The 16,715-nt window shown below is 33.1% G+C and overlaps 1 protein-coding gene across 1 annotated transcript; it reads right to left on the bottom strand.

Annotated features, from left to right (window-relative positions):
• Positions 1-319: 319 nt before the first annotated feature.
• Positions 320-14,761, bottom strand: LOC127715924 (torsin-1A-like). Its single transcript, XM_052222033.1, has 4 exons — positions 14,344-14,761; positions 11,555-11,730; positions 7,724-7,842; positions 320-872 (listed from the first exon to the last, which is right to left on the bottom strand). The coding sequence occupies exons 1-4, from the start codon at positions 14,527-14,529 to the stop codon at positions 607-609; spliced, it is 747 nt and encodes a 248-aa protein (XP_052077993.1). The 5' UTR covers positions 14,530-14,761; the 3' UTR covers positions 320-606.
• Positions 14,762-16,715: the final 1,954 nt, after the last annotated feature.

A 16,715-nucleotide genomic window follows, 5' to 3' on the forward strand; every position in this document is an offset into this window, starting at 1 on the left:
GGGTAGTATCAACAAATTATCAAGAATATCTGACAAAGGCAACAGTAGTATACCGATGTTCAAAAAAGGAATAAAAATGAATACAGCAAATATTGTAATCAATAGCCCGAAAATCTCATAAAAAATTCAGAACAATACAAATATTTAGACAACTACTAGCACATCAAGATATATGTTGGGTAACTTTCTGGCGATCTTTCAGTCCCGGAAGGTATCATTAACTCAGTAGCTAGTGCGTTGATACTGACATGTTTTATAATATTTCAAAAAAAATTCCAATAATGAATGTATAAATTATTAAGAAACTAAGATGCCATTTCACTCAGCCAAAACTTCGTTTGATGAATTTGACACTATCTCTGTACAAGACATCTGGGTCAACGTACCAATTCTGGCCGGACGTACCTATTCAACCCGCACAGTCAAACGGAAACCAAATTTCGCCATGGGTATTACTGTTGGAAGATAACAAAATTGTGAACATATGTACCCAAGTTAACCCCAGGGCTTCCCACATAAGAGAAGATATCACAACAATAAAAACGCGATAACTATAAACATCTTGGAGCATTTAAATATTTGTGTTTATACATTACTGAGTTTCATTTAGTCATTCATTACAAGATCAACTTTGTCAGAAACCCTTTTACATCCTAATGGAGAAAATATTGAATTATCATCCGGATAAAAATCCAGTTCTCTCATTATATTTTCAACTACTTCATCTTCAATAGCCCCACCGGCCCTGTAATATTTCTTGCTTAGCAATTGATTTCTAACACATTGTCTCACATGTTTTTTCTCCATTGGGAAAAATGGTATATGGGCTGTCATCAGATGATGTGAAAACAATTGACTTCTGGAAAATTCATCTAAAAAGAAAAAGAAGATATTTGTCATAAGACTTTAAATGATAGTGGTCTTAAACTTGATGCTTATGGATAACTTAGACATAACTGACATATAGAATTTGACAAATTATGTTCCCTTTCTATACCAGTGATCGAAATAATATGAAAATGTTGCAAAAGCAATATGCTAAATAACCTATAGAAAATCAGAAAAGTCGTCTCATTGTCAATCATACCACATCTTCGTATTTTTATATTTACGGTGTTGTTGGATTTATCTAATTTTGTTCTTTTCCTGTTAACGACAAATCTTTTAGGTCTCATTTGATTGATTTAATATTATACTTATCTGGCCACCGTTTCACAAAAAGTCGTAAATCGTGAAAGAGGTCATACGACCATGTTTACGATATGCGACCTTTTCACAAATATTTACGATTTACGATTTACAAGAAATATTGGTCGAAAATTCCCGACTGGGTCTAAGCAGTCGTAAATCGGAAAGTTTGCCAATAGCGGGGAAATACGTGTCATGCAAATAACAACGGCTGCATTTTTAGCTTTACGCGATCATCTAAAAGAAGAATTACTTCAAGAGATATAGGAAACATTACACCGCGAGGTTTTGAGCTGTAAAATTTTACAGTAAATTGAATAAATTGATGAACGTACAGTGGGGCGATTTCAGCTTTAGACTATATAATTACCACTCCTGTGTGTAATAAAGTAGAAAAAAATAAAGGTATTATTTACAAAAGTAGGTAAGCTTTCCAGATTATACTTCTTATTGACGTTTGATAAAAAGTCGAAAACAAAATGACAACACCATGGCAAAAAAGAACAACGACGGGAAGACAAACCAAAACTGATCAAATCAACACGAACCTCACCAAAACTGGGGATATGATATATGCTCTCGAAGATAAGCAAATCCTCCTCCACATGTGTCACCCCTCGGGGTGCTCATGTAAGTATACAAACCCGGTGAAGTTGACAAACCCGGTGAGGTGTCTAGTTCAATAGGTCATATTCAACAAAAAGAGAGCGGGAATGTGGTTACGATAGTTTGAACATACCCGTCATCATTTGTTTAATAGACATTCCATACCAGGCAACACAATCGTAATTGTGTCCGTAAAATGTTCGACTTCACCGCTTGAAATTGTTGATAAATCTAGGATGAGTTTATATTCAATAGCTTTTTTGTAAGCAGCAACCCTCTATCAAGAAAATCGTGATAGGAATTGCAAGCACTGGAATATCGTATCAACTGGGAGATACAGACTCCATATGCAGGCGCCGCTAAACAGAAAGTCCCTAAGCAAATGGCAGAATCAAAAGCTCAAAATCATCAAACGATTGGATAATAACTGTCATATTCCTAACGTGGTACAGGCATTTTCTTATGTAGAAAATGGTGGATTAAATCTGGTTTTATAGCTGGCTAAACCTCTCACTTGTATGACAGTTGCATAAAATTCCATTATATTGAAAACGATGTGTGAACAAAACAAACATACATAATAAGTAAAAATGTAAAAAATAGGGGTACAGCAATCAACATTGTGTAGTAATCTTAATCACTATACAAACAAACATAACGGTCAACCGACCCTCATTGACAATTTTATATATGAGACAGATTTAAACTGTTTCTGTTGTATCCTTTATTTCGAGTTCGGTGGGATAGAATCGCTCAACATAGTAAGCAAACATTGAATTATTTAGCGAGAGGACATCATCTATATAGCGGAACGTCAAGTAAAAGGATAATGCTAGCTTCTTTTCATTCTTCCTAAGAAACTGCTGTGTGAAGTCAGCCTCATATGAATAATGGAACAAGTCGACAAGAACACGAACACTGTTGGTTTTGTAATGATATGTGCCGATTTTATGACAGAGAATTGGAAATACTCCGCGTGATTTAATATTGTTTCTTGCTATTACTTATAATCCGGGAGAAGGGGGAGAAAGGGTGTCGTTTTTTCCTTCAGTTGGCAACTTTGTTTTATGTTTACTTTACCATAGAAGACACTAAGTCACTCCGTGAATCTTTCACTGAAAAGTCTTCTAGGGCGATAAAATACTTATTTGCAAGGCACAATTCAAAATACATATATGAGCATATTTTCCTAACTTCAACACTGTAAACTCGAATCAAAGATACTTTAAAAATCACGTAAGAATATACTTTCAGCTTAGGGTAGTATGCAACTGTAAATTATGTTTTTTTTCTTATAACAATCTCTAACTCAATATCTTTTTCATCAAGAGTCTGTTTCTTGACTGTCTTTGCAGATGTTTTTTAAGGGTGATATGCATAATGTTATTTTTATAACTTGATGGGCTCACTCTTCTGTATTTGAAAAAAAAGTGTAGATATGTTTTATACTGATCCAAAATCTGGTGAATAATAAAATTATTTCATCCAAGGGTTAAATTAGGTATTGAAGTGCATATAAAAATGTGGTTATTCCTGGAGGCAATGAATTTCCTAAATTTCTTCAATTTTCAGACAGGAGTGTCTTTTCCAAAGTTCACTACGTATACAAATATTATGAGTAAAAATTAAAAGTATTCGAGGATTCTGTGATAGTTTGCACTTTTTTCCCAAAATGCAGTTATATACATCGAAATGTATTTGATCTAAGTCATTAATCTTAAGGCAAGAGAGTTTTTACTGAAGCTCACTAAATATAGAACCAGTAAACAAGCTATAAGATTTGTTTTTCTCTCAAGAAATGCGCTTTTTACTAGTTTTTATCAATTCATACCCCAAAAATACAATTGCCAAATATATTGAAAACAAGTATTCCCTTTTTCAAACTAAAAGACAAATTAAAAGGATTTGTTCCACAAATAAGAACGGCAAACGTAGATTCAAGTATCTTGTCTCAGGGAGAGATATTTGTACTTTATATATATTTATAAATTGTTTATATATATATAAACACTCTCTGATTCAAGCAAACAATTCTCTAAACTGACAGTAAGAAGATGCATGATTTCCTGATTGACAACATATTTGTTACGTTTGGAGGACGTGTTTTTCAACAATCAATCAGCCTTCCAATAAGAACCAACCCTCTTCTTGTGGACTGGTTCTTTTATTCATATAAGGCTGAATCTATACAGCAGATTCTTGGGAAGAGTGGAAAGAAACTAGCACTATCCTTTAACGAAACGATATATAGATAATGCCCTTTCACTAAAAATTCAAAGTTTGGTGACTATGCTGAACGAATTTATCCCATCGAACTTGGAATAAGAGATACAGCAGATACAGTTAAGTCTGCCTCATATCTTGACTTACATTGACAATAAGGGGTGGTTAGGAAAAAAAGAGATGATTTCAGCGTTTCAATTGTGAACGTTCAATTTCTAAGTAGCAGCATCCGATCAGCGTCTGAATATGGAGTATATATCTCCCAGTTGATACCATATTCCAGAGCTTGCATTTCCTATCTTGATTTCCTTGATAAAGGTGTGTTGCTTACAGAGAAGCTCTTAAACCAAGAGTCTCAAGTGGAAAAAGTTGAAATTATCTTTTCTAAAAATTCTAAGGAAGCCATCACGAGTTAGTTGACCGTTATGGAAGAATATCTGTTTTGACAGATGACGACGATATGTTCCGATGGTCGTAACCATAATCCCGTCCTCTTGTCCGTTAATGTAACGTGCCGAATTAAACTTTTCATCGGGGTTGTTCTTACATGAGCAACACAATGGGTGCCACACTTGGAGTGAAAGGTTAAACAGTTATTAAATGAATCTGATTACAAATCATTGGACTACATATCAGAAAAATAACAATAACTAGATATTTGCCATTGCAAGCAATAGCAGATGGCACCTCTTCCCATTGCCATGGCTATGGCAGCCATTTTGAAAATTCCAAAGTCAATTATCACAACTACAGATGCCAGTTAACATTTCTGTAAAGTTTCATTAGTTTGAAGTATTTTGTAATTTTTGAAAATATTTGTGTTTCCATTGTAACGGTGGCCATTTTCAAAATATCAAAGACAGATAAGGCATTGACATATGCCATTGTACATATCCATTAAAGTTTCATTGGGTTTCATTGAATATTCTTAAAGAAAATGCTGCTTTAATGTGTTTTCACATAGGGTCAATGTTAAACTTTTCACTCATTTCCATGACAATGGCAGCCATTTTGGAATTTCTACGTACTTTTGGTTCCTCAGTGCACCACTGAGAACATTTGCATAAAGTTTCATTAGGTTGGCTCTTATAACAAAAGATTTTGAATTTTGATTTTTTTTTACATTTAGTTTCCATGGTAACCGTAGCCATCTTGCAAATTCCAAAGACAGGTGCACAAATTCACATGGTGGTCAACATTATAGTATAGTACCATCAATATTGGTACTTTTAAATCCGAGAACTAGCGTGGACAAAAAGAGTGGAAGAATAAATATAAACCAGAATTGCTATTGCAAGCAATAGTGGATATCACCCTTCCCCCATTGCCACTAAGCGGCAGCCATTTCGAAAATTTTAAACAGTGAATGCACACATATGCATTGGTATACATCTTTCTGTAAATTTTCAGAACATCTAGATCATTATTAAATTTTTCACATTTCTGCCGTTTCCATGGCAACCGCGGCCATTTTGGAAATTCAAATATCTAAAGTTTCATCTTTACTTGCCAGTTAACAATGATATTAAGTTTCATTAAGTTTGGAGCATTTTGAAATTTTTGCAGTTTCCATGGCAACGACGGCCATTTTGGAAATTCCAAAGTCAAAAGTCTCATCTATACTTGTCAGTTAACATTTATCTTAAGTTTCATTAAGTTTGGAGCATTTTGAAATTTTTTGACATTTTTGTTGGTTTCTATGGTAACAGAGACCATTCCCAAAATTTTAATGAAAGATGCCACATTGGTACATCAAAGTTTCAATGGGTTTGACCTACCACTTTAATAGAGTAAATGCCACTTTAAAGGTACAAAGGTTTTTAGAGGATTTTGACCTTTTTTGCATTGTTTCCATGGTAACGTCAGCGATTTTGGAAATTCTAAAGCCAAATGCCACATCTACACATCCCAGCTAACATTACTGTGAAGTTTCATCAAGTTAGGAGCAAATTTAAAATTTTGCTATAGTTTCCATGGCAACATAGTAGTTCCAATGAGTGTCAAAAAAATCCAAAACCTGTATATAGTGGACACCTACATTGATGATTCTAAGTTAAAGTATACACAAATAATTCACCAAACCCCAAAAATTTTTTTTTTCACATTTTTTTCGTTCCTATGATAACGGCGGTCATTTCTAAAATTCCAAAGGTGGTTCGCAAAATTTCAGATGGTGGTCCTCATTACGGTAACCATTCATTAGGATTGGTTCACTAAATTCCCAGGAATACCTTGGACAGGTGGAATAGTAATAATAATAATAACTAGATTTGTAATTGCTAGCAATAACGGATGGCACCCTCGTTCCTCCATTGCCAGGGTAACGGCAGCCATTTTGAAAATTCCAAAGTCAAAGAGCGCATCTAAACATAATTTGGATAATTTAGAATTTTTGTTAATTTTTTATGTTTCCATGGTAACAGCGGCTATTTATTGAAATTCTAAAGTCAAATTGGACATCTGCATATGCCATTCAATATTGTGTAAAGTTTCATTAACTTTGGAGCATATTGAAATTTTGGACATTTTTGCTGTTTCCATAGTAACGGCACCATCTTGAAAATGCCATACCCCGACTGCAAATCTGCACATGCTGGTTAATATTATGGTATAGTTCCATAACAATTGGTTCATAGAATTCCAAGATATAAGCTGGACAAAAAAGTGGATGAAAAATAAAAAAACAGAAAAAAAGAAACGTAGAATAACAATATGTCACCCCAACTCCGTTGAGGGTGCCATAACTAGATTTGTATTTGCTAGCAATAACGAATGGCACCCTCGCTCCCCCATTGCCAGGGTAACGGAAGCCATTTTGAAAATTCCAAAGTCAAAGAGAGCATCTACACATGCCAATTAACATTATTGTAAAGTTTCATTAACTTTGGTGCATATTGATTTTTTGGACAGAATTGCTGTTTCAATGGTAACAGCGGTCATCTTGAAAATGCCATACCCCGATTGTAAATCTGCACATGCTGGTTAACATTATGATATAGTTCATTAACATTGGTTCATAAAATTCCGAGATATAAGCTGGACAAAAAAAATGGAAGAAAAATAAAAAACAGAAAAAAAGAAACGTAGAATAACAATATGTCACCCCAACTACGTTGAGGGTGCCATATTAATAATAATAATAAAAATAAAAAAGAAACGGAGGAAAAGCAATATGTCACCCGACATTGTCGATCGAGTGACATAATAGTAATAATAATAAAAAAAAAACGAACAATAACTATATGTCACCCCAACTCCGTTGAGGGTGCCATATAAACATTTATTTAGAAATCTGTGATCTTTTCCGATGTTTTTTTTATTTTTTTAAATTTTAAGTAGATTTAATTTTGACAGGTATATCGACATTTGAAACAAATTATTCGACATAGGAGTAGTTCTAAAAGTATGTCATATCAACTACATATAAACCCTTCTACTTTTCTACTCTGTACCTTTAATAATATTCTCCAAATCATGCAAGGAAATCACATTATTTATTCGTGATGATAAATAATGAAGATGTCAGATAGTTGTATAAAAAATTTAGCATCATTAATTTTCACAGGTTGGTGGAACAATGCAAATTTCCGTATTATTTAATTTTTTCAGCAAAATCCTAATAAAGTGAATGTTTCATTCATGTGCTAATAGATGATAAATGCACGTATTTCACTTGCGGAGCCTTAATTCACGTTTCCGTACTTACTTGACTCATTGTCAGTCTTAATCAAGTGTTCCATATCTTTAATTGTAATTGATTTTCTGTCCAGACCCTGCTTAAAATATTCTATTATTTTCTTATTCAATGCATTTGTGCCAATGTTACTGTAAAGAAAAAAGTTGTATTGCATAATCATTGTTTTATAACGATTTTTAATGATCAGAAATATTACTGTTACACTGCACTAGCACGTAAAATAATACTGATTAATATGATTTTCCTCTTCACTATAACTACCACATAATATGTACATAATGTTAAATAAAGAATTTGGAGAAGAGATTTATAAGGCATTGGGCTTGATAATTGAAAGGCGAGTGTGTCCCATTCATACAAACAGGGTTGATCTATCTGGATGCATGTGATCAACTTTCTCAAAAGTTTCTCTATTGTTATTGAGATAATTAACCTTATATTCTGATCGATTCATAAATTTGAGAATTTATATATGATCTTGTTCTATTTTTTAAAATCGTTTTGAAATATAAGTGGTTGTTTAATTTTCTTTGATTAATATATACGTATAAAAAAGTTTAACAAAAAAATTGAAGGCCAAGGTAAATTCAAAAGAGGGAAAAGTCCATAAAATTGACAAAATCAAACATTATTAAAGCCCCGGTCACACCTTACCGGATAGCACGAACAAACGCCGAACGGATAACTTTTTTTTCGATCCGTTCATGTCCGTTAGAAGTCCGTTCGTATCCGTTAGACGTCCGTCCATATACGTTTCATGTCCGTTCAGCTTCCGTTTTATCCGTCGACGTCCGTTCTGTCCGGTGGAAAATTTTGAGCATGTTCAAAACTTCAACGGACGTCCAACGGATAAAGTGTCCGTTTAATGTCCGATAGTCGTCCGTTTTTAATGGTACTCGTCCGTTTCGTTTCCGTTTTGTATCCGTTACTTGTCCGTCATACATCCGTTGATGGTCCGGTAGACCAATTCATCAACGGACTACTACCGGACGTATAACGAACGTATAACGAATAAGACGGATGATAAACGGATGTGAAACGGACATGAACGGAAGGATAACGGATAAAACAGATACGTCCCGAATGTAAAACGAATAAATGCCAATTGAAAATTTTGCGGTAGAAATGCCTATTATTGGTATGTCAGATTTCTTGAATGTCATGAATATTTATTATTCATAATGGATCGCTGAGTAAGGGCACGTATTCACTATCAAACAGCTCTTATGTAGGCCAGACTGAACTTAAATGTTGCAAATATAAACCTTCTAGACTATAAACTACAACCAGTTACACGAAAACGTTTTAATTATTTCAAGGTCACGTTTATGTGATTTACGTGTATTTATATTGCCGCCTTTAATTTCCCGCTTATCTTGTTCATCCGTTTTATCCGGTACGCTTTCGTTAGGTGTCCGTTTTATGCGGTACTCGTCCGTTGGATGTACGTTCGACATCCGTTCTGTGCAGTACGTTTCCGTTTCTCGAACGTTACATATCCGGTGTGTGTCCGTTAACCATTCGTTAGACGTCCGTTTTATATGGTCAGTACACCAACAGATACAAATACAAATTTTGTCAACGGAAAACTTTTTTTTCCATCCGTTCGGCGTCCGTTCGAGCTATCCGTTAAGGTGAGACCGCAGCTTATCCAACGGAACGCATGAAAAAACAATTGTCATATTCCTGGCATGCTACAGGCGTTTTCCGAAGAAATGGTGAGTTAAACCTTGTTTATAGCTAGCCTAACTTCCCACTTGTATGACAGTTGTTTATAGTTCCGTTATATAGACAAAACTGTGTGAGCAACCCAAACAGACATAATAGGTTAATGTGACAAATAATTGGACCCAGCAGTCAAAACTGGGTAAATATATACTAGTCAACAAAAGAAACGATACACAAGTTTGAACTCAAATTTATCATTAAACATAATTAATAGGAAAAACTGTTAAATTATCCAATGAAAAACATTCATTTGCAAAGCAAATGCATATGATTAAAGGAAAGTTAGAAAATACCGTGTTATTGAACACACGGGTCAAATCTGTTTTGCGGAAAATGATGACAAAAGTCTGCACTTAATTTCGAAGATGAGAATTAAGTATTCAAATATCTGCAAAGGCTTTCAAAATTTTAAGTAGACCATGTTTAAGTTTAAAGTTTTGAGTTCTAACATCGATTTTTGAATTTTTGGGTGAAAATACGACAAAGTAACAAAAATTCCCAAAACAAAATTTCGCGTATTTGCCTTAAATCAATGGTTTTCAAAAGAAAATAACACTCTGTAAATATTAGACCAATTGGGCAATTATTTTTGATCCTCAATGCTCTTCAACTTTGTACTTGTTTTGGCTTTCGTACTTTTCTGAGCGTCACTGGTTAGTCTTGTGTGGACGAAACGCGCGTCTTGCGTATTAAATTTTAAACCTGGTACCTTTTGTTAGCTATTATTCGTATGTTTCTCTGTCCTATATGTTCTCCCATTTATTTGTCTTGTAGTCCTGTCATGTACTGTTGTCATTTTAATGTTATATTTAACATTGCCATAAAAGCGGGAGGTTTGGCTAGCCACAAAACCAGGTTCAATCCACCATTTTTTTCTTAAAATATCCTGTACCAAGTCAGGAAAATGGCCATTGTTATATTATAGTTCGTTTCTGTGTGTGTTACATTTTAATGTTGTGTTTCTGTTGTGTGTTAGTAACCCGGATTTGTTTTTTTCTCAATCGATTTATGAATTTCGAACAGCGGTATACTACTGTTGCCTTTATTTACCTTGGTACAGTGTATCCAATTTTATTATATATTGAAAATACTTTGTCTTGTATCGTTTCTTTTGTTGACTAGTATACATCACAGAAATACAAAAAATCTAACAAAGACGCCAACAAAATTGTTGCTGTAGCTGATTGTAAATTTGACAAAGACACCAACAAAAAAGTCTTTGAAGTTGATGGTAAGTTGATAAAGACGCCGATAAAAAAACAAAACCATAGCCTACAACACATGGCACACATAGCATACACTCTCTCGACAAAGCACAAACCAAGTAGAATATAAATACAATAGAAACAAAATAGAAACAACACTGTAAAAATGTCCCGCGTCCGAATCGCATCTAAGGACCCATCCACACCAGGAATATCCAATGCCAATAACCCCAAAGCGGGATACACATACACTGAGCCACGCCAAAAGTCACACTACCAAATGAAACAGAACAATACAAATACAAATAAAGGGAAAACTGTAAAGTAAATAAAATGATACTCAACTTCAGCACCTAGAATCTATAAACATATGTCTTATATAAAACAGGAATAGGGAAAATTATTTTATTTTCACAATGTGTTATTTATGCAAACAAAAATAATTTTATATAAAGGGTCCTTTCAGGTGAGGAAATATATGTTATAAGAGTGCATTTCCTTTGGTTTCAGAGTGTTTAGGTGAAAACAAAGTTTGTTCTGTGAATGATAGCTTTTTATGCGTATATTTAACCGTTAAAACCAACGATAATATATGATATATAATAATGTTTTATCGAAAATACTGAAGAACCTTCTGCATGTATTGCAAGATTCAGTTTCATGTCTAACGAGAAAAGAAGTCTGAAAATTTTTAAATCATATTCACACGAGAAACGTAGTCACACCGAAAACATTCGGGTGAATGACTAAATAAACACGAACCTAGCCCGGACAGTAAGCAAACTATAAGTATGCTCAATTCAAGTAAAAACTGCATCTGTATCTGAACACTCAAAAATGAATTCTCACTCATTGTTAAAACAAAAACCTCTGTTTCATAAAGATACAGATAAATACTTATGTATACCTTATAAACAGGAATATACTTTGTCTGTAGTTGACTCCATCTATATTTTGATAATAATCCATAAAAGGTGCTATTGTATTCATCAATCCTTTTGGCATTTCATCTACCTCATCAAATATAAAAAGCGATCGTTTACACTTTTGAACACCCCTTTCAATAAATTTGGGGAGATCAGTCTGCAAGAAAATTAATATTTTATAGTTTAGATTTAGAAACCGTTGAGAAGTTCCAACTCCCCCCAGGTAAACTTGGACTATTCGTTTTTATCCCGGTTGGTTATATAGCTCCTCAAGTTATCTAGTATTAGAGCTAATTTCCTAATGCTTGTAGAGTAAGACTTTGGTTGGCTTGCTTGCTTTGTTTATATAAACGTTAACTCAAGCATTGTAATTAAGATTGGCATCTGCAAACAATATAGATAGTCATAGTTAAACCTGTATATATTATATCTACATTTAATTGAATGTTATCCCAATTACAATTGTACAATATACAAACAAAGCAAGCAAGCTAACCAAAGATTTACTCTACATGCATTAGGAAGTTAGATCTAATACATTCTAAACATTCAAAGGGTTGGCCTTGCGTTTTCCTGATGAAGATATACCATATAAAAAAGAGCTTCGGACGAAAGACAAAAATCTTAGACTGGTATTTCAATTTGCACATTTTTTTCTACATAGATAATTATCTAATCATTAACGTGATTAACTTATCGTGGTTTATAACAGATCATGATCATTTTGATATTCAGCAGTTTAAGAGAAAAAACAATTTTACTCAACTATGAGTATTTAAATATATATACATGTGCTCTGAATTAGCAAAAAATTAACTGCTTTTAATAATACGTATTGCAATTCATTTTTCATCAGAAAAAATATAATGCATTAAAAAATACCAATATGAATTAAGTCTCTGATTTAAGTTTTTGTTTACTCTTGAACACTGATTAAAAAAATCAAATACTAGTAGAAGGCTTTTATCACGATGAGAACTAGTTTAAGTACTTTTGATGCTTGTTTTTTTTGTTTTGTTGTATTTTATATATTAAACCATTTATTTTTCTATTTCTCTTGTCATCTCTAGGATTGTCTTTCGATATGAACCCCTCTCAATTAATTTAATTGGGCAGGACAATCCTAAGCCTACAAATAATATTGTCACGATAACTTACAATAAAAGAAATTGAGAGAAATAGCGAAAAACAAATGATTTCAGTCGTAATTGTTGATCTTTTGTTAGTATGTTACCTCTTAACAAAACAGTACACTACCTGTTTATGTCAACAAATCTACTAACATGAAGCCATTAGATAGTCACCTAACTTGTAAATTTTGTTTGAAAACTGCACTTGCCTGTAAATAATGTCTTTGAACTAACAACAGAGAGAAAATCTATGTCCTCCTGTATCTAAAGAAAGAAGTAGCATGTGGAGGCAATAAGAGATAGCTTACCGAAAAGATTGTTACCACATACCAACAGAGAAGTTATCTACTAGTGTTTACAAGTAACGGATACTGCTTTACAATCAGAGAAATTCAGAAACACAAAATTTCATAACAAATATTTAGGACGAAGTTAAGTGAGAGAATGAAAGAATTCACAGGAGAAACTTTATTATCGGAGTAAGTGTTACAGTAGTATAATTTCTTTAAGCTAGGAATATTTTTATAACTAATGCTGAAATATAGTTAATTATCCAGTCACTAAGTGGCATGTTGTGGTAGCCTATCTTTGTATATGGTTTTTCTTAATTATTTATGAAAAGACGTTAATTAAATCCTATTGTGGAAAAAAGAGTAAACTAATTATTTTTTTTCCGTTTTCAGATAAAATAATATTAAGGCGGAAGCATGGATGGACAGTGTAACCCTATGGGACATCCTATATTACTAATAGTTATCAATCGGTAATTGAAATTTCAAACATTTTTTTTTTTCAAATTTTAGGAAGGATGAAATTATATATTATTACACTGCAATTTTTTTTCCATTCAAGTTATGGGTAATAAAATTAAAACATCTATGAAAAAATTTATTGATGCATGTTAACTGCATTCTTAGAGTCGCCTGAGAATTAACCAATCACTTATCTTTAAGGTGATAATAAACTGCAGTATCGTGTAGAAATATGTAAATGTAAACTCATCATAGATACCACGCTTAAGATTTTGTACGCCTGACACGAGTTCGTCTACAAATTAAAAGTCTCAGAAAAGCAAAACCAAAGAAGCACTTTAACATCTAGCGTACCAAACTATAAACCTGGTATCTTTGATGGGTTATTAGTATTGCAGGTTGATGTATTTTAAAACATGGCTTTTACAAACAATCTAAGTAACATTAACGGTACCAGTTTTACTCCATCAGATGAGCATTTTGATTTCAATGTCTCTTCAGAGATGCTCGAGATCAAAATATTTTCAAATCCAAGACCTATTCAACACTTGAAGATCTGATAAAACCAAAAAAGGACAAATAGTATTTCCAAAGCCGAGCAAGGAATCAGAGCTTTTCATGGGGAAGATATACTCCATAATTTAAAATAATTTCTAAAACTTTGTAACAACAAATTTCTAAAATCAATATCGGTATTTTCAGGCCAGTACCAAAGTACTGACAACTGGGCTGGTGATACCCTTGGGCTAAATTATCATTCATAGTCATTTGTATTTTTCAGTATTTATGTGATTTAACTTTGTATGCAGGTTAAAACACATGCCATATGTTGTTATTTGAAACTTTAAGGTTAAGGTGGAAATCAATATATAGATGCTATAAATTTACCTTATAGCGTATTATATCTTCTTTGTTAGGAAAATGGTGTGATGATGAAAAGAAGTGGACAAATTCACTTTCCATTCCATTTGTGTATAGACTTTCAGCAATGATTGAACTTATGTAATTCTTTCCTGTGCCTGTTCCACCATGGAATGCCAAAGATAATGCTTTTGGTGGATTTTGGTCAGTCATATGGGCTTTTATGTGGCTAAGGACGGCTTTTTGAGCAACATGTTGTCCATACACCTTATCTTCTAAACTGTTCGAAAGCCCTGAAACTTTAAAAAAAATAATGACATTGAAAACGTCAATGGTTATCCTTATTTATATCTCGATGTCGTCTTTTCATTTAGCAGGGAATGAAACCAACGTCACGCTAGACGTTTCATACGCACATAAATGGAAATTATATCAGCCGCGGCTTGACGGGAAGTAGTTCTAATTTTCTCTTGAGTACCATGAAATCGATTAATAAAAGAACTTTTCCCGAATATGGTTATAGACCAATATTATTGGAAAAAAGTAAAATAAAAAAAAAAAAAAATACCGAACTCAAAGGAAAATTCAAAACCGAAAGTCCCTTATCAAATGGCAAAATCCAAAGCTCACACATCAAACGAATGGAAAACAATTATCATACTCCTGACGTGGTACAGGCATTTCCTTATGTAGAAAATTGTGGATTAAACCTGGTTTTATAGCTAGCTAAACCTCTCACTTGTATGACAGTCGTATAAAATTCCATTGACAACAATGTGTGAACAAAACGAACAGACACGATAGGTAAAATTGTCAAAAATTAGGGTACAGCAGTCAACGTTGTTTTATTATCTTAATCACTATAAAAACAAACTAATATGCCCTCAAAGAAAAACAAATCGGCATATAGACAAAGCACATAAGAAAAAATGAAAAACAAGAATACAAAAAATGACCATAGCACAATAACACAATGGCGGGATGTATAAGTACCGAACCACGCCAAAAGAATATTACCAAAAATGGATTACAAGGTAAAGTCATCAAAAAAAAATATCAGTTTCCTTAATTTACTTCTTCATCACAGTCGTCCGTTCAGACTTCTAAGCGTTCTCGATCACACGTGCAGCCTAAAATACCCAGAATAAGAGAATGATCAAAGCAGCCTGTAATTTTTGAAGGAAAATCGCCATTCACTCTTTTAAAGGACAAACTATAGCCTATACTTTTTTTCGATTACACAATCTCGAGTTAGGAGGTATAAGCACGAACTTTGTACTTTGTAGAAATACTGAACATACTCTGTATTAAAAGGTTGATGGCAACACATTATGAAGTAATGTCACCTAGTATGTGGCAATAATATAATATGCTTATTGATTTATCGCTATACACACTAGCCTCATTTTGGCGTCACGTCATAACAGAGGCTTGGCAAACACATGGTGATCAAAAAACAATAACAAATTAATTTAGTGAACAGTATTCAGAATCATTTTTGAAAAAGGTGTAACATAGTTTCATAGCATTATAGAGTTGAAATTGACTATTGCCTTTGTTTTAAAGTCAAATCAGAGACCTTCATCTCTTACGTGTCAAGATGTGCGATGCCTTTTTTACATACAAGATACAAGGTACAAGATATCGTAAAAAAATTTAGCTACACAATCAAATGAATTACAAAATAAAGAACAGTGAATGATTAGAATGATTTGAATGATTTAAAGTACACTTAAACAAACATGTATATACAATTTAAACAAAGTAACATAATTATAAACAATGTCATTGACAAAAAATTAAGTTATTTTGGAAGTCACTGTGACCTGGAGAAATTACATTTTTAAATCAATTTACAACTCCTGATCGATTGTATTATATTAAACTACATTGATATTTTCTAGAAGTTTCGTTCGTTCTTCAAAAAGGGAGTGCAATAATTTAGATAAGTTTGAAGTAACAAACAAATCTTCAGATGAAAGAATCCAAAAAAGTTTTATTTCATCAGATTACTTCGAAAACATTTTGAATTTAGAATTTAAATTAGACAGATGTTGAGATCTTGTATCTTTTAGAACAGGACATTTTAAAAGAAAATGTAGTTCATCTGCAACTGCGTTCTAACATAGCTTACACTTTCTGCCTTCAGCTTTTATACCAATATACCTCATACGAACCTTATACGTATGGTGTACTTTTTAAATACTTCTAATGAGTTTTAGATTTCGATTAACATTAATCCGCTTTTAACGTTCTTAAATGAACTGATCTATATTTAATCAAAAAAATATGTATATGTTAGCGGCAATAAATAAAATTATGCATTAAGCTTAAAACCTAGGCAATAAGCTAACGCCTAGGCAGTAAGTCTATTGCCTGAATGATGTTAGTCATTATTC

Source organism: Mytilus californianus, unplaced genomic scaffold (assembly GCF_021869535.1).
Source record: "Mytilus californianus isolate M0D057914Y unplaced genomic scaffold, xbMytCali1.0.p SCAF_9, whole genome shotgun sequence".
NCBI classification, from domain to species: domain Eukaryota; kingdom Metazoa; phylum Mollusca; class Bivalvia; order Mytilida; family Mytilidae; genus Mytilus; species Mytilus californianus.

Coding starts and splice junctions, on each gene's coding strand:
- LOC127715924 (XM_052222033.1), bottom strand. CDS start 14,529: ATGACTGACCAAAATCCACCAAAAGCATTATCTTTGGCATTCCATGGT. Junction 7,843..11,554: donor AGTATATTCCTGTTTATAAG/GTATACATAAGT, acceptor TTTTCTTTACAG/TAACATTGGCACAAATGCAT. Junction 873..7,723: donor TAAGACTGACAATGAGTCAA/GTAAGTACGGAA, acceptor TTTTCTTTTTAG/ATGAATTTTCCAGAAGTCAA.